Source organism: Gallus gallus, chromosome 8 (genome assembly GCF_016699485.2).
Source record: "Gallus gallus isolate bGalGal1 chromosome 8, bGalGal1.mat.broiler.GRCg7b, whole genome shotgun sequence".
In the NCBI taxonomy this organism is placed as follows: domain Eukaryota; kingdom Metazoa; phylum Chordata; class Aves; order Galliformes; family Phasianidae; genus Gallus; species Gallus gallus.
This window is the reverse complement of record NC_052539.1, coordinates 3,477,054-3,495,015: the sequence shown is the minus strand read 5'-3', so window position 1 is coordinate 3,495,015 and position 17,962 is coordinate 3,477,054. Positions and strand designations below refer to the sequence as shown.

Here is a 17,962-nt window from a genome sequence, read left to right as displayed (position 1 = left end):
AACAACTGTGGCACACGACACAGACTGCACTTCAGAGCCGAGCCTGTGTGGAGGAAGCTTTCACTTCTAGCAGTGCTCTGAATAAGTTCATATGCCACCTGATCAGAGATAACAGTGAAACAATAACAGCCAAACAGTTCCTTGCTGAGTAACCCAGTTCTGTGGGCTGTAGGTGTTCAGCCAGCTTTTGGTTTTCCAGCAGTTGCATGCTACTGAGTCTCAGCCCTTTCCTTGTGCTTGCAACGAAATCCAGCCCTCCCCTCTGCCACGCACGTATGCAGGCTAAGTGTTTGGAAGGAACAGTGATAAAAAGATCCTTTATTCTACTCATTCTCACAGTATTTTGAATTGTTTTTCTCTCTGTTTGTAAAGGTCTGTTTGTTTTCACAGGCATTACTGTGAGGTTCACGTCACCCTTCCAGCTCTGTGCTACCTGAAGAGCATGCAATGTTACTTTGTTCCTTTGCAGTTCAAATGCATTCTTCTGCATATCCCAGATAAAGTAGACTGTTCCTTTGATAATCGGAAGAATAAGTATGTTTGAGACAGAAAAGAGTATCTTCTTATGGCTCTTGAAGCTTTGCCTGTATGCTGTACAACCTATCTGGCTCTTATTTTGGACAGTTTTTATAATGCATTCAGTAAGTTGGCTGTAAGGACACATATCTGTTACCAATGTTTGTTAACGTGATCAGGAAACAGCCTGCTGACAGTTCAAAAAGCAAGCAGTAATACTGTTACGTGGAAAGGAGAGAGGACTTTTGGGGGGGTTAAATGTTAAAGTCTTTGTTTCTTGACTTCACAGGACAGGGAAGGAAGGTCAGCCCAGGGAATACTACACTTTGGATTCTATCTTGTTCCTCCTCAATAATGTGCACCTTTCGCATCCTGTTTATGTCCGTCGTGCTGCAGTAAGTAGATGATGCTGAACTTCATGTTGTCCTGTTTGTCTGCAGTAAAGTTTGCACGGTTATTTTCAGAGAATGACTGTAGTCTTTAATGGTCTGAATTTCCCTGGGAAAGGGGGAAAAAACCATGCAACCAAGTGTGGGTATATTTAAAAAATACTGTTTATTTGCAGTTTTAAAATGAAGGAAGAAAAGGACTGTCCTTTATTTTACAGCAAATGACACTTCATTTTGTGTAGCTGGGCATCCTCTGGATAGCAATTGTATTTTTCCCCTCAATAGTTATGCTTTCTTGTGGTGCAGGTTATGTGTACTTGTCTTTGTGTGAATGAATGATGTTCAGTAAAAGGGAGAAATCTTCATCAAGACACTGTGAGGAAACAACTGTCTAATGTTGAGTCTGCTCTCCTTTCAGACTGAAAACATTCCTGTGGTAAGAAGACCTGATAGGAAAGACTTGCTTGCATACCTAAATGGGGAAACATGTGAGTGAGGAATTCTATTGAATGCATATTTATGGGATAAATCACGGTCAGTTTGTCACTTAACTGAGTGTGGTCAGATTGTGCTAACCAAATGAGGTTTTCTTTTTTTTCTCCCCCATTTTGTTCTGAACTTAACTGTTTTTATGATGCATGGATGGGAGCTGCGTTCCTATAATCATGTTTAGACAGTTACTTTGCATAGTTAACATCCTTTGGCTGGTAGTTGTGTTAGAATGCTCAGTGTTTGTAATCTCTCTAGACTGTGGGAAACTTTTGGTAGTTTCACATTGGTTTTAATGCAATAAGTGTGTGGGGTAAAAACTTCAGCATAATGAAACGTATCAAATCACTGCTTTTTCAGTCTGGAAGATTGTTGTGGTATTTAATCATGTTAAAATTTCAGTTGCCAATAATCAGAGAGAAGAGGTTTTACTGTGACTAGAGGAAGATAAATATGACCTAGTTTGTCAAGTCATTCTGTTCCATAGATGATCTTCTGTTTGTTGTAATGAGGTAATTTCTGTAATAAGAGCAGTAAGCCTTTTTTATGTTTTAGAGGGGCCCCTAGGATGTCTGTCTTAAAAAATTAGATGAACCAGTAGTTCTTAATTGCAGGTTATACAGTAACTATTTTTGCAATTGTTTTCTTTGGTACCGTATATACACGTCATAGAGTTGCTGACAGTTTTATGTTGGAAGGGACTACAAGAGTCATGTGGTTCGATCTCCTTTTTGAAGAAGAGCCAAATGACCCTGAATGATCTGATCTTAACTTCATGTGGAGTCAGGTTCTGAACATCTCTGGTTCCAGTGTTTGACCAACTTCTCCAGTTAGGATTTCCACTGTTGAGGTTTATCATGCTGTCCTTTATCCTTTTATGCTGAAATAATTTAGCAAATCTTTTGTACTTAAATGAAATGTTTTTTGATTTCAGCAACGTCATCAAGTATAGACAGAAGTGCTCCACTTGAAATTGGTCTTCAACGTTCCACTCAAGGTACAGTTGAACCAATTAAGTAGCCTCAGAGCTCGTTTTACAGAAGTCTTCTACAATATTGCATTTTTAATATCCTGTTTTTCTTGTAGTTAAAAGAGCAGCAGATGAAATATTAGCGGAAGCAAAGAAGCCAAGAATAGAGGTAATGAGATTAGCTGTTTCCAAAACAAATCTGGGGGAAAGGAGTGTAAATGATAGTAATTTAAGCAGTTCAGCTGGACTGCCTGTCCTCTGGGTGCGTGTGTTACTTCTGTTAGCGTGTGCAAGAACTGGAAGGAGTTAGAACTTACAAGTTTCAGCCTCTGGGTTCAACTTGGAATTTTAGTTACTGGGTATATGTTATAGTGTGTAAGGGTGAAGCTTGACCTTGTGTCTATAAGTACCAGTTGCATTATGATCTGCTTGCTAGGAGCCATGTGATTGGCGTCTATGTGCTACTTTATGAGTAATTACTGCTATTTGCGACTTGCTGTTATAACTTAAAAGCCAGTCTTATCAATGTTTACTTGTTTATCTGCTGTTTTAGTTTCTTTATAGCAGATGTAACTGCTGTCCCCATGATTTACTATTTTCTGAAGCTTTGTCTTGGGTAATTAATGATGTATTTTCACAAGAGCAATGTGTCTGGGTATTACACACACTATTACTTAATTCTGCCTGATTTTAAAGACTTTGTTTTTATCAATTATTTTTAAATTATGTTCATCCAGTTGTCTCCTCTCTGATTTATTCTAATTCTGAGTTAATCTATTTCTGGCTGCATGTACTTCCTGAGTGTTAAGGCTTTACATTTCTTCTTAGAGTAAGAATTATTGAAAATAATTGTGTGCTTAACAGCATCTGCATAAAAATATGTAAGAACTTCAGGCATTTTTACTGACATGCAAGCACATGATTGCTCTGAGATGACATGTTGTTTGTAAAATGAATACTAGAGTAAGTTATGCTTGGAAATAAAGATAGACCTTCCTAATTTTTTTAAAGTATTCTGAGTAGTTTGAATTCTAGTTTTGCTTTACTGAAGAGAATACACAAAAATTAAGCATTACTGTTACTACCAGGATGAAGAGTGTGTGCGCCTTGACAAAGAGCGGCTGGCAGCTCGGTTGGAAGGACATAAAGAAGGTATCGTGCAAACAGAGCAGATCAGGTAGGAATACTTGATTTTTCTATGGATAGTGCTTAAATAAAGGGCTGCTAACAAGTGTATTACTTGAGACATATGGTTTTCATTTTGTCCAGCTACTCTCAGTGGGAGCCTGCACCGCTCCTTTTAGATGCTGTAATCAAAAATTATATCTTGAGGAGGCAGAACTTCATGCCTGGTAATAATACTCCTGTTCTTGGGTGGAAGTTCAGATGTCATGGCATGAGATACCTTGGTTTGTATTCAGAACAGTTACCTCCTGTTACCTGTCTCCCTCTCCAACTGCACCAGGTATGCTTTCTTCTGCCATGGTATTTATTTAAGGAGTCCAAAACAACGAGGAGAACTGCAAAGGAAGTCTTAAGAACTCTCTGTATTTCAAATTAAAAAAAAAAAAAAGTCTTGTGCTGAGGAGGAAAACATTGCAGGAGTGTGTACCAGATTAACAGGGCCTCTGTTTGGGTCCCTGCAGAGATGGGTTTGTTTCTACTGAAGAGACAGTAGGCTACCAGAGGACAAAGTACTGTCATTGCCATAAGTAGTAATCCGTACTCAAGTGATTAAAAATTTGCCTGTTGCCTTTTTTTTTTTTCAGTTGTATCTATCCAGAATTTTGTAGAGAATGACCACTGTTTTTGTCTTAAATCACGTATTTCCCAAGCCAGGCAGAGGGAAAATGAAATTGTTGCAAGACCTTGTTAATGCTAAGATTTTAGGGCTTAGTAGGTAGTAAAACTTAGAGGTACGAGGCTCTAGTAGCTCATGTTCCAATATCTAAATTCTGAAACTTTGATGTAAGTGCAGTTGTTACGTTTTTTGTGTTTGTCAGCTTTCAGAATGCAAAATGTGAGTCACACCTTACTTGTAGGAGGCACATGAATGCGCATTAACATTGTACTTCATCAGAGTTGGATTTTGCAGATCACTAATTTCACTTGATAGACTAACTGCTTTCTTGAGAAATTTATTTCTTGAGCTTAAACAAAACTATGACTGTGTTTATCCTTTGCCAGGATTAAATTTACCAGTTAGACTTGCTACAGCTAATGTAGCCAAGTGAGAGATAATCACTCTTAAGAACAGCAACTTTGTCATCCCTATGTCTTCTATAGGTATACCTAAAAGGTAACTGTGGGGGGATGGGAGGGGAGAAAATATAAATTTTATTGTTGTATCTGACTCAAAAAGAGAGCCTAAGAATCAAAGGGTATAACTACGTATGTTGTTTTGTATAAGGTGATAATGTGGATGCTAGCAGGAATGTGTCACGTCTTTGATTTAGAGTATGAAACAATGCTGCAGTGAGGATTACTGAATACTGTTCATAGTTACTTCGTGCTCTATATTTATGGAGGCTTAATATTGAATGCAAAGAATTGTCCATTTAAAAGTGCAAGTGACGTTCACAGGCCATTAGCTTGGACTGTGTGCTTGTCACTGTTGCAGCAATACAGAAAGGTTCCTTGTCCAGTAGCTTAGTCATATAAGGAGGTAGAAAATTTAATACAGTAAATACTGGTTGTGAAGCAATGTGATCTCAAAAAAACCATGCACAACTGAATCAGATAAATGTGGTTCAGATTGTGCAATTCAGTGCTTTTTGTTCTACAGCTTACCTGGAAAACAGTAGGGTTCACCGTTTGGCAACCAAATCCTACTGTGTTCACAATTAAAAGCAAACAGATAAAGATATTGGATTGAGCTGAACTTCCTCACGTAGAGTTTAGCGTAGACAAAGTTACTACCATCTGTTGTTTGTTTGGCCTACGTGCTCTGTAAAGGTAACATCAAACTTCTGAGAGCTCAAGTCGGCGTAACAGAGCTTCAACCAAAACTTGGTGTAATGCTTTGCAAGTCTCAGAGCAGCCAGGGAATGACTGACTACACACAGGAGTATAATTCACTGTAAGAAGTTTGGAGTTGAAATTCAAGTGACGTTATAAATGGTCCTGATGCTTTACATTTGCAGTTTTTATTTCTGCGTGTAGCAGTTAAGATACTATGATGGCTTTTTTGTGCTAATACCTGGATGGAATCTTTTTGTCAGGAAAAAAATGATTCTAATGCCCAAAATGTTGTTGCAGGCTTGTATAATCTTCAAGTATACGTGAGGTGACTTCTTATGGCATGGCCATAAACTTAAAGCAGCAGGAAATTACTCTTTCACAAATTCTTTCAGAAGAATTGTTTGTGCTGTTACTCAGTCTCTTCTGCTATTTTTGCTCATTTAGGTCCTTGTCAGAAGCCATGTCAGTGGAAAAAATTGCTGCTATCAAAGCAAAAATCATGGCAAAGAAAAGATCCACTATCAAAACAGATCTGGATGATGACATAACTGCTCTTAAACAGAGAAGTTTTGTTGATGCTGAAGTGGATGTAACCAGAGATATTGTCAGCAGGGAGAGAGTATGGAGGACAAGAACTACAATCTTACAAAGCACAGGCAAGGTAATGATGTAGATACCAAACTATTATTATGATCCAGATGACAAACTGCATTTTCTCTTTTCTGTATCTCTAGTCTGTTAACTATAGATGACTGGGACAATTATGCTTAGTGTTCTAGATAAAGGCAAGCTAGAGGGCTGTTGGCACAATTACAAAAAGACTTCATGCTTTCCTCATTACAGTCAGCCTAAAAGATATCTCAAAAAAAAAGAAAAAAAGAAAAAAGAGACACCAAGTAGTCACTTAATTCCTTTGAAAACAAAGCTATTTTGAGTCTTACAATTGAGAAGGCTGTAGGAAAGTATCTGCAAGTGTAAAACTGGGGAAAGTGGAGTGTTACTGGGAGAAGTAGCAATGTACATACAGCTGTGGGAAGTGCTGGAGAACTAAGGAGAGAAAATGATAAAGTGAACAAAACCAGAAAGTGACAGTATGATGAGACTTTTATGTGTATTTGTGTTCCTTCAAGTTCCTTTAAGTGAGGTCTTCATCTGTATTTGGTTACACGCCATCCAGAGCGTGGTTGCAAGCTGGCTGGTGGCCTAACTGTCCAAAGAGGGTGAGCTTTCTTTATTGCAGGCACTTGAGACTGAACTTCTTGAGGAAACAGTATATCAATCTGTAAAAGGTTGCAAGTATCTGTTTTATGCAGGTGATTGCTGAATTGTATCCTTTGCCTTTCTGCTTTGTATCCTTACCTTCCCAGGAAGAAGTTGCTATTTTTTCCTTGTCATATTTTCAGATGTTTTATGTAGCAGTCATTTAGACAATGTAGTCTCATGGCTTTAGAGGTGGAATAAATGCTTCTGAGTTGAGGTAGTCACTAGGTACCCGATACCTGCATGCTGCGTGCTGCTTTGTTTGTGAGATTTGTAGGGATCTCACCACTGCACAATTAAATGTAAATGATTGTGAAATTTATAAAAACCTTAAACATTTTAGTCATTAGAAATGTGGGTTTTGAAGGAACCTGGGCAACTTTTCTTTGTGTAGTGGATAAATCATGGCGTTCTTAGCTTTATGTGCCTTCCAAAGGAGCCTTGCAAAGGGGATAGGTAAAGGCTTAGATGCTTTATCCCAGTATCCCTGTTACAATAGTGACGTGAGGTGATGAATTTGGGTAAAATCTAGCACAGAGAGAAGGGCAGATTAATTAGAGTTCAAGTTAACTTTGGGACTCCAGCGTGGAGTTCCTCTGAATAGTCTGAGGAAAACAATGGGGCATAACAGCAAGTCCCTTCTTCTGTTTGGACACAACTTCAGGATTGTTGAGAGCTTGAACAAAAATCATCAAACGTTTATATTTCTGTGCAAGAAACAGAGTGAATAGGTGGGGAAACATCACTCCTTACCCAGGACAGTAGTTTTATTCTAGAACGGCTTGCGGATTTTGTTTGTAGGTTGAGAGGGTTTTTACTTTGTAGGTTTTTTCCTCCTTTTATTTATGTATTTTTAAGGTGTCTTTATAAAGAATTTCTGAGAAGCTAAGTAACTCACATGGGTGCTCTCAGGCATGTCATTCCTTATTTACTTGCCTGTTCATTTAAAAACCTTTTGATCCGGGAAGCGTGGCACCCATCTGCAACTGCTCCTTTGGCTTTTCTCTATGATATGTGACTGGATTATGTGCCCACTAATTCTTTTTCTTGTAACTTTTCAGTATCTGCTTGATACTGATTTATCTCTTGAATCTTCCTATAATAAGTTTTAAAATGAAGCTGACTTGAATAGTAGTTTGCCATGTAGTGTTTAACCTGAGTATCTAAATTCCTTTAGCACTCCTGTGGTAAAGGTAACAACTTAGGAGCACTCCCTAAAGGTCAATTTCATTGCTTCTTTAGAAACAAAAAGATTCAGACTGAAACAGATCTCCAACTGTCTTCTCCACAGAGAAAAACTTATGTGAACTTTTCATGTCTTCTGTAGTATGCATTCATGTAGAGATGGCTTAAGATGCAAAGGGAAAACGCCAGGCAGATGAGAGCACACCTCAAAATCTGTTGTCCCTAGAGGGTTTGGGGCGGGTTTCTTCTGTTTTTGCTGTCTTTAGAGAACACAGTGATTCCTTCAGCAAGATGTTCCTCAATGTTCTATGTACACCTCTAAGAAATTGCCTGGACGCTTGCATTCTGCCCCATTACATCTGCCTCTAATTATTTTTTTTAATAGCATCTTCATTATGTTGCTCCCCTTGCTGAAATTAGTCTTTTTTTTTTCCCAAGAATGTTAAATTTGACTGTGTTGATATTCCTCTTACGGAGTATTCTTCAGAAGCTACGTATTAGTATAGGTACTGTGGGCTGAATAAAGGGTGTTTTTCCTTTTGTGTCTTCTGTGGCCAGTTGCTTCAACACGCAATTACTTGTGATAGCTAAAGAATTAATCCCTGCATTTCTTCTCTTCTTAACTCTTCCAAATTTCATGATTCTTTTCTATGGGAGTCTCGTGAGGTTTTGTTACTGTCGAATTTGTACTGGCAATATAGCCTTAACACTTCAATAATTTCACACACATTGTCATTTGTAGGCTGTCATTCATTGGTTGACATTCACACGTGACTCTAAGCTTTTTATAGTGCATAACCCAAGTCATGTATCTGTACAATATTACCCTAATATTGTACTTGGCTGTTTCATGACTATCTTTAGCAACCTCACAAATTCAGTATATTGTTTTTAAAGTTGTGAGGTGGAATGTACACATCCTTTTTTGTCTATAAGGCTTCCAGTATTTGCATTTGCTTGCTTTTCTGTAAGTTTGGCTTAGAGCTCTTGATTGAAGTGTTACACAATAGTTTCCAACCTGATCATTATGCCATTCTGCCCTTCTCTGGGAATAGTGGTTGATTTAATCTCAGGTGGGTGACTCATCGTGTCTGTCTTAAACTTCTGTTGGCCTTCCCCAAGTCTATAGCATAGTCTGCTGGTTTTGTGAATAATATGACATTTTTATGTAACCACTTTTCAGAGCCAAATTGAATCCGTTTAGCATAAGGTTTTACTTCCCATTATAGTAGCTGAACTGTAGAACTGAGAGGATACATAACATAGAAGCAACATAATTACAGGTTTGAGTGAAGGTATGCAACAGTGTTTTTCTGTGAGCTGACTGGCTGTCAAGCCATCTGAATACTTCTGCTCCCTTACGGTTTCTTTAGCTGCCACAGTTGTCCTGACTCTTTGTATACTCCAGTTCTGACTGTTGATCTTCACAGATGTGAAAACTGGGGCAAGGGAATTGCCATCTTTGTGCTGGAGACAGGTTGGGCATGTGGGGGGAAGGGAGTAGTAGAGGTAAAGGGAGAAGAGGTTTAAAAATAAATAAAGGCAAAATTGATTTGCAGGTTGTTGATGTGTTGGTATTGTAGATGCCTCACTGTTGTTTTTCACAGTGGTCTCTTGTAAGCAAGCATCCTAAATTACATGCTTTATACACTGTGTTAGAAGGAAATGAATTGATAATAGTCGTGTCACTGAGTATGAGGCATGTATCTTGAAGGCAGACTGAGCTTGTCAGTTTTCATATACATGAAATCAGTTGGAGCTGAAACTGGGACTCTTAAAAGAGAATGCTAGCAAAACAGAACTTTGCTAACTTTTTCATAGGAAGAACCTTCGTTCATTGAACTGGACGTCTTGTCTGGTAGCTGAAGATGTGGATCTGTACATAGAATATTTGTTGTAATAACTGCTTATAGTATTGAGTTTTGAATTATTGCCTTGCAGGGCTCTCAGTTCTGTCTGTGTATCTGTTTCTGGTTAATGGCTGTTCTATAAAATAAAGCATGGAACGCTTAGAAAAAATCTTTGTATTTAAACTGAAATTGATTCCTTCCTTTCATGTCCTTCTTCTCTCTCTTTCCTTCCTGAATAATCCTTTGATTTTTGTAATCTGTAGAAGCAGGCTTCAGCAATCCTTTCTGAAGCAAAAATCTCATTCCATCTCTGCTATCAAAGTGTTTGTGGTGCTCAAATGCTATCTGCAGGAATACTAAAGTAGTCTAAGCAGGAGTTTGAGCACTTGCAAGTATATTGGAAGGGAGAGTTTGTCTCTTTCACTGATGTACTTAGGTTTTCTTCCTTGTTTTTTGTTGTTAAGCTTCCAGAATGCTCAGGAATAGTTGGTATTATACTTGCTATAAAAGCAGCATGTGACTTAGCTGTGGAGAAGTCTTAAAATTGGGATCTTGGAAATGCACTAATATGAATTTATAACTCTTTGAAATGAAGCAGTGTTCTTTTGGTAATAATTTCCTCTGTGAAAAATTCCTTTCTCATTTAAAAAACAACGAAGTATTCATTTCTTTATCATATATCATAGAATCATAGGATGGCCTGAGTTGAGAAGGACCACAATGATCATTGAGTTCCAACCTCCTGCTATGTGCAGGGTCGCCAACCAGCAGACCAGGCTGCCCAGAGCCACATCCAGCCTGGCCTTGAATGCCTGCAGGGATGGGGCATCCACAGCCTCCTTGGGCAACCTGTTCAGTGCGTCACCACCCTCTGGGTGAAAAACTTCCTCCTAATATCCAACCTAAACCTCCCCTGTCCCAGTTAAAAACCATTCCCCCTTGTCCTATCGCTATCCACCCTCATAAACAGCCGTTCCCCCTCCTGTTTATATGCTCACCTCAAGTATTGAAAGGCCACAATGAGGTCTCCCCAGTTAAAAATTTAAGATACTGTTGTTTTTTGGTTTCTTTTGTTTTTTAACAAGTTCACATATGTTAGAATTACCTTCTCTTGAGCAAACTTTCTCTAGGTACAGGAAAAATAACCTAATCAGCCCAAGCAAACGTGCACAGCAGCTTAGTATAGAGTTAGGATTACTTGAAACTCAGTCCCTCTAGTTTAGTGAGCCCTGAATCACATCATTATGGGTTTTGTCCGTGTAAGATTTTCTTTGTGCATTTTAATTACTACATCTCGGTCAGAATTTGAAAGCCAAGGTCTCACTTTTCACTTTGCGTTGCTTCCTTCCTCCGGACTGCCCGATCTGATTTTTTTTTCCCTGCTTAATGTTTACTGTACCAAAAAATCAAAAGTGAATGCTGTGAATTTGGAAATAGAAATACTTTCATCATTAAAAGTAGGAAGTAAGGCTGAATCCAATGTTCTTCTGTCTTAATACTTCTACTGTATATGTTTCTTGTATGGAGAGAAAAAAAAACCTCGTGTTTTTCCAAGGTTTTATTTACTTTTGCATAACAGGAAGCCACTTGTTGAAGCCAACTGCTTCTTTTAAACTTAAATTAAGATTTCATGTAGGCTTATAGTGGTCCTGCCATAATATTTAAGACAGCTCTGCTTAACCATAGGAGGAAAGGTTGTTGCCACCCGTGTACTGCGTGGCCATAAAAAGGATGTTAATACTGATGGGGTTGGACTGAGTTCTAATGTTATTCTGAAGAACACGACTGAGCTTTCTGTATTAAACTGTAGTCTTCAGTATTTTTCTTTGCTTTTGAGTTTGTGAGCATGGTGATGCAGGCCAGAATGGAATGAAGCAGCTGGGGCATCCATAGCTGACCTGGACAGAGGGATCAGCTCTGTTATGTAGCATTTACCTTGGATGGAACCCACAAATGCCAACTTACCTCATACCATGCGTTGCTTTGAACTACTTCTGAACATGTCTGTGGCTTTCTCAGTTCCTTCATACACAAATGAGATAGCAAGACTCATAATTTTAACCCAATGTGTCTCATCTTTACAGTGCTCGATATTTCTGATTTGGTGTTATTGCCTGGAAAATATTACCTGCACAGATAATATTTGCATACACTGCTTTTTTTTTGACAGAGGGATGTCTTTTGATGATAGACTTGACCCTTTGAACAGTAACTGGCACAATTTTGCTGATGGGCCCTAGGTGGCAGGATTGTTCCACGTTCCTGAAATTCACAGTAGTGAATTCAGTAGTGAAACTGAACAGGCAAAGTTGTGCTGGCTTAATATCTCTTAGTGCATTCAAATGGAAGAAAAGTATGGTTTTAAAATGGCTATGCACAAGTGTAATGGCGTGGGATAGGTTTAATCTCCCAAACTCTGCTTTATTCTGTGTTTTGTATTAGCTAAATGGGAAGGCTGTTGTATTGCTGCTTCATTCTAGCCAGTATGTTTGGAGTACAGCACTGAGAAGAAAAATGGATCAGATCACGAATTGTTTTCATATTGAACAATACCGAGCCTTATTTTGTAAAAAGGTACCTCCAGTTTGCCACAAAGTAGTAACCAAATTATGTTTCCTGGATGAAATTTAGGTTAGCTGTAAAGTTACTTCATACTCGGGCACTTGTTTGACTTAATAAATAAGTCCAGCAAAGGCTGTATTTCTGTATGACACGTGTGCCTAAGAAATAGTCTGATATCTGCAAGAAAGTGTTCAGAACAGATGTAGTTCTACAGCAGTTAGCAAAAATAAAGTGTTATTTATATTTTTTAATATACTCCTCCGTTGGACAGCTGAATGTTTTTTCCCCTATATTCTGCCTTCGTTAGCCGTATACGTTCCAATTGTTCCTTACATTGCTGCTGTCTTGAAAGCACAACTGAAGAGACCTGTTTCTATTCAGGTGGTCTTTTTTAACTGTTTGTCTTTCTTGTACCAATCATTCTGTTGTATGAATTACTTTATTACGGTCTTTACAGGCCAGAAGTAAATGGAAAGTGGTTTAAGGTCCACGAGCTGAATATTAATCTTGGATATGTTCAACCTTTGAGGGCAACTGAGCATGCAATTCAAAATGCAGCGCTCTGAGACTGTCTTTGTTTTAGAATAGCAAGGGGTGAAAATCAGCTTCAGTATCTGTGAGCAGTTTGTGTGGAAGGTACTGAGAGCTCCTTTGACATAGGAGAGCGATGCCTTCACTGAAGGACTCTGGATCAAAATGGGTGCTTTGCATTTCAACATGCAAAAAGTTTTCTTTTAAATATACAGTTGCTCCGTTAATGTACTGTACAAACAAGTTAATTCCTATTAAGTTAATGCTAGTGATAGCAAGTTGACTTGGTGCGTGTTAGTCACTGTGTTGTCAAGGAGTGGCCTATGCATGGCATTACATCTGGAGAGTGTATATCTTGTTGCAGGTATTCTTCAGTAATTTGCTGGGACTCTTCCTGTCAGGTGATGATTGACTGTTAGCTGACCATAGCTGCTGTCCTTGATCCTCTATTGGCTACTGCTGCTTCTCCTTTCCATTCTATCCCTTGAGCGTGGGTCCAATTTTAAGAGGAATGCTGGAGGATGGGAGCTATTAATGTAGAGCTGTAGTTAAGAAAATAGCAGAATCCTGATGGTTACAGCTGCTGAAACATTCTGCTGCTTTTTTTGCTCTTCCCCCAAGTGGGATGAATTATTATTAGCTGTAGACATGGCTGGAATTAACAAAGAGGGCTTTCATGGGCATAACAGCACTCTAGGCAGAAAAACACAAGAATTGATGGAATTGTCCTTTTTATACTAAGGATTTTCTTAAGCATTCTTTCTGAAGCGTATTCAGATTTCTTTAAGACCTAATGCAGAAAGATGGATTTATTCATTTTCGTGGGCTGTGCCCCACGTTGGAAGTTTTTGATAATAAAAATGTTGCATTTGAGATGAAATTCAACTAAATCTGGGTAGAAACTGGAGCACGTTTGTGTTCTGGGGCTCTAATGGGATGAGCAATGAGCACTCAGTGGTCTTTCCAGTCTGCAGGGCTTTGCAAATCAGGCAGTACCTGCACTGGATGTTCTGCTTGATTATTTTTTGTCATAATGTAATCCCACATCTCCAAACAAGACAATAAAAAGCGAGATGATGATCTTAGTTTGAGTGCTTGCTAAAGCACTGCTTTTTCCCTCTGTCTAAATAGACATTACTGGTGTCCTTGAGGGACCTGCATTTTGATGCTGTCAGAGAAAACATCAGTGGGAACACTTTGTAATTCCGTGCTTAATAACAACTTCTTTTCAGCAGACTGGTGAATATCTTGTTGTTTTTCACCCTGATGGAAATTGGTTGGGTCCAGTTATTTAAAAGCTGAGATGCTGAAACGCCTTTCAAAAAAATCATATTCTAAAAATGAAGCTTACTAGCTTACTTTTAAGTGTATGTAAACTATGGGTTTAAAGAATGAAATGGGAACGTGGAAGCTGGCTGCAGCTTCCCTGTGATGGAAAGGTTTGGCTTTTCCACAGTCACTCTTCTAAATTCCCATTCTCGTTATTTAATTAGTTTCTTCTCCTGAGTTTTGCAAGACTGAGGAGCTTGTCTTTCCAGGAGATGGTATGTGATGAAGCACAGCAGTGATGAGAATTGTGGTTGTTGTGCTGCCCAGCCCAGACTTCAGGAGAACTCTCTGAATGTTAAGTAAAAACATGGAGTTAGTCTAGTTTTCCTAAGAACAGAGCTGATTTTGAGTATCTGCATATAACCGATATATACGCACATGGCTCAAGCTCTTTGAAGGGCATTTCCAAGGTTTTTCTGATAGAATAGAACTCGAAATACACTTCTATGTGAATTCTCGCAGTCTTTGTGAAAAGATTTTGTGCAAGTAATGGCTTTACCTCCATACGTGGTTTCTGGTGATCTCCAGGTACAGCCCTTCTGCTTTTGAGTAAAGGGACAACATGCTGGTTAAGGGCTTAGAGCTTAGAGAAGCTCTTCAAACTATTTCTATAAAGTTCACCCCAGATGTCTTAGCTGTATAATTTTTGCATTTGGTTTGTAATGCTCATGGTCTTAACTGACAACACTTTAGTATTAGCATACAATGCTGTGGAAGAATTTAAGCATGTGAATGCTTCATGCTATTCTGAACTACAAACAAGTAATTTTTATCAGTAAAAATTTTCTCGTACTGACATTACTGACAATTTGGCATTCTGTATCTCTAGGTTTAAACATCTGTTGAGTGGTAGTAGAATAAGCATACGCTTTTGAAAAGTTAAATTAATACCTACGATTTTGTTTAGAATAAAACAAGGCTATTAATATGAATGGATGAATGTCTTTTAAAAACACAGGTTGGTGTAACTTGTATGGTTGTGTCCCAGGGACTTGGAGTTATCTGACAAAACACTGCCTCACGTTGCTATTGTCATGGATTGCTCACAATTCAGTCATTTCTCTATTTCCTTTCTCCAATTTAAAATGGAAGGATCTGCTTCTTAAATTATTCGGTGTCAAATGGGATATAGTTGTAAATGAGTATTACTGTTAAGAGAAAAGGAAGGTGTCACAATGATGGGGTTGTGTCCATGAACCCTCAGCAGTCAGCTGAGGTGTTTTGCTCTGCTCAGGAACCTTGCTGGAAGGTGCAGGAGGTGGTTGCCAATCTGCAGCTCTGTGCAGGTTTAGGGAAGGCCTCCTAAGTGCTCACAAACGTTCTTCACTAAAAGCAGCTGAGTGTGCTTGGCTGTAGGAAAGCTTCTCGTAGCACAGTTCAGCAGGCAGTGCGTGTGTCCAATGTGTCCTGGCAGGAGCCTGCAGTGAGCAGACAGGCACTTTTTAGCATATTACATAACTGAGATTGGTCCTGGAAATCCTAGGTGAACATTTTTTAATGTTTTTTTATTATTTTTGCTTGTTCATCTTGCTGCAGCAAAGCATGATATGCAGGAGCAGGTAAGGAAATGAGTATCCTAGCTGGTTGTGAACAGCTTGGTTTAGTTGGGGGTAATGATGCCAGTTAGATTCAGTGATTTCTTTTGGGTGTGTAAGTCTTAAGGAACAGTGGTAGCAAGTCTGCCCAGGAACTGCTTATGTTTGGGTTCTGTGACAGCAAGAATAATTGGAAAACTTCTGTATATAAAACTGGTGTGCTGTCTCTGTTATTCAGTGAGACACTAGTTAAATAAATGGTATTTTCTACTTGTGTTGGTGTTACTTGAAACACAGATAATCAGTAAGATTCACTGATATCTGATAATGTTTTCCAGAACTTTGCCAAGAATATTTTTGCAATTCTTCAATCAGTAAAAGCCAGAGAGGAAGGCCGAGCACCCGAGCAAAGACCTGCACCAAATACAGCACCTACGGTAAGAGCAGCGCTTTGATGGCTATGAGGGCTGGCACTCCAAATCGAGAGTAGAAGGTCTTGTTATTAAATACAAAGTTTGTTTTAGTTTCGTTCCAGTGAATGAATAACTTCCCAGCACAACTTTGTAGATATTTGTTGCCTTAAGTTACATAGACTGGTATTTAAGGAGCTGAATATATTAGTTTAATTTGTTCAGTATGTTCTTGTTACTTACTGATGAAGTGTTAGTGCCAGCTTCTGTATGTATCATGCACTAGCAACATTCTGCATCTCTTTGGAAAGAAATGTATTACATGAGACAACTGCCATTTAAAACAAAATGTTTTGCTGGTTTTTTGACAGATAGGGTAGCAAATGTTTAAGAATCTGGAACATGACTCATGAGTGGGAACAGCTTGAAGCAGCTTTCTTTTGCCTGTAATAAATCAGAAGGACAGTCTTACAGCCTTATTGTTTAAGCTGTCTAGGTATTAGACAAGGTTGGTTCTGTATTACGATATTTACCATTAGTCTTTATTAAACATAATATGTTCTTGAACTTCAGTCTGCTGTGAAAGATGTTTAACTTGGTTTATTTTTACTACTCCAGTTTCTAACAAAGACCTAAACTTATGTAGCCAGGTGAATTTCAACATTTACCTGTTTGCTTTATGTTGAATTTCACTACTTGTGTGTTGGACTATTCTTGTGCCATGCAGAGCAGTTGTGAACACATAACTAAGTCATGCACAAAAAGAATGAGTTGGAACTTGTGGGCACATTTTAGGCACTTCAAAAGCAAACAAAGAAAACCTCACTGTAACAAACAAAAAAAGCAAACAGAATGCTTTTTTCACCAAATTTGCTTTTATTCTGAGGGTGTAACAGATTACCAGCTCAGTCAAGCTGACAAGGAACATACTCTGTGTATGGCTGAAGGCTTAACCATGAGTTCTCAGTTGTTTAAAACCTTGAGGTATTAGAAAAAAAATCTATGATTTTACAAAGCTTACAAGTTTTAGCTAATGTAGTGTCTTACTGATGGTTTGCTTTTGTCTAAGGTTGTTGTAGTTCCCTTCAGTATGTACTTCTAAACTGTTTCTGTAAGGGGATGTTTAAATGCATCAGAAGTTTTCAAAGGCATTTCAAGTCTTACTGAAGTGAACTAAATTTATACTGTAAGGCTATTCCATATAATACTTAGTGAAGTTTAAGAACTGACAAATACCTTTTCAGATTGTTTTACAAACCTTATTTAATCTGTTTTAGGATCCCACTTTACGAAATAAGCAACCTATTCCAGCTGCCTACAACAGATACGATCAGGAAAGATTCAAAGGGAAAGAGGGTAAGCTGATTTTGATGTTTCTTAAAATAAACAAATTTGAAAGTATAAACATGAGAATTCACAGTGTGTGTGCTGTACTGTACCGTAGCTGATCTTGTTCAATTTTTGTGTTGGAATGGCATGATTATTTTCACTATGTAAACAAAAAGCAAGAGTATATGAGACTACAAAGTAGATATTCAATTTTTGTTTGTAGCTGGGGAAAGAGAAATATCAACTAACGCTAAGGAGAATTTTACACCATAAGAAACTTGTAAGAGTTGTTTCCCATGCACCTCATTGGGTAATGTAAAAGAAATTGAAAAACAGATAGTGGCCATTCCTGAAGCTAATAGAATATATGTTGTTTTTGTTAATATTCACTTGTATGTGAATTTGTCTTCTAGGGTTTTATGTGTATGAAACTTGCTATGGAAAATTTGCTCATGTATTTTGTTACATTCTGTCACATACATTGGCCTCAGTGTATGTTTATTTCAATCCAGTGGTATTTATTTAGTACCCCCACTCAGTGACAACCACAGTAATGATGGGGAGGGAGGGGGAGGAGTGAGATCAGGCATTTGCTAGCTTTGTAAGTAATGAAAAATAATCTGTAAGAGCATAGATGAAGAACCAA

General features: G+C 38.3%; 1 protein-coding gene across 1 annotated transcript in view; it reads left to right on the top strand.

Moving 5' to 3' along the window:
- Positions 1-17,962, top strand: part of CDC73 (cell division cycle 73) — a 94,409-nt gene that overhangs the window by 3,828 nt on the left and 72,619 nt on the right. Inside the window, exons 2-9 of the mRNA NM_001031265.2 lie at positions 806-911; positions 1,324-1,393; positions 2,329-2,391; positions 2,481-2,533; positions 3,453-3,541; positions 5,770-5,986; positions 15,916-16,014; positions 17,265-17,343. Coding sequence (NP_001026436.1) covers positions 806-911; positions 1,324-1,393; positions 2,329-2,391; positions 2,481-2,533; positions 3,453-3,541; positions 5,770-5,986; positions 15,916-16,014; positions 17,265-17,343 — 776 coding nt within the window. The remainder of the gene's footprint in view (positions 1-805; positions 912-1,323; positions 1,394-2,328; positions 2,392-2,480; positions 2,534-3,452; positions 3,542-5,769; positions 5,987-15,915; positions 16,015-17,264; positions 17,344-17,962) is intronic.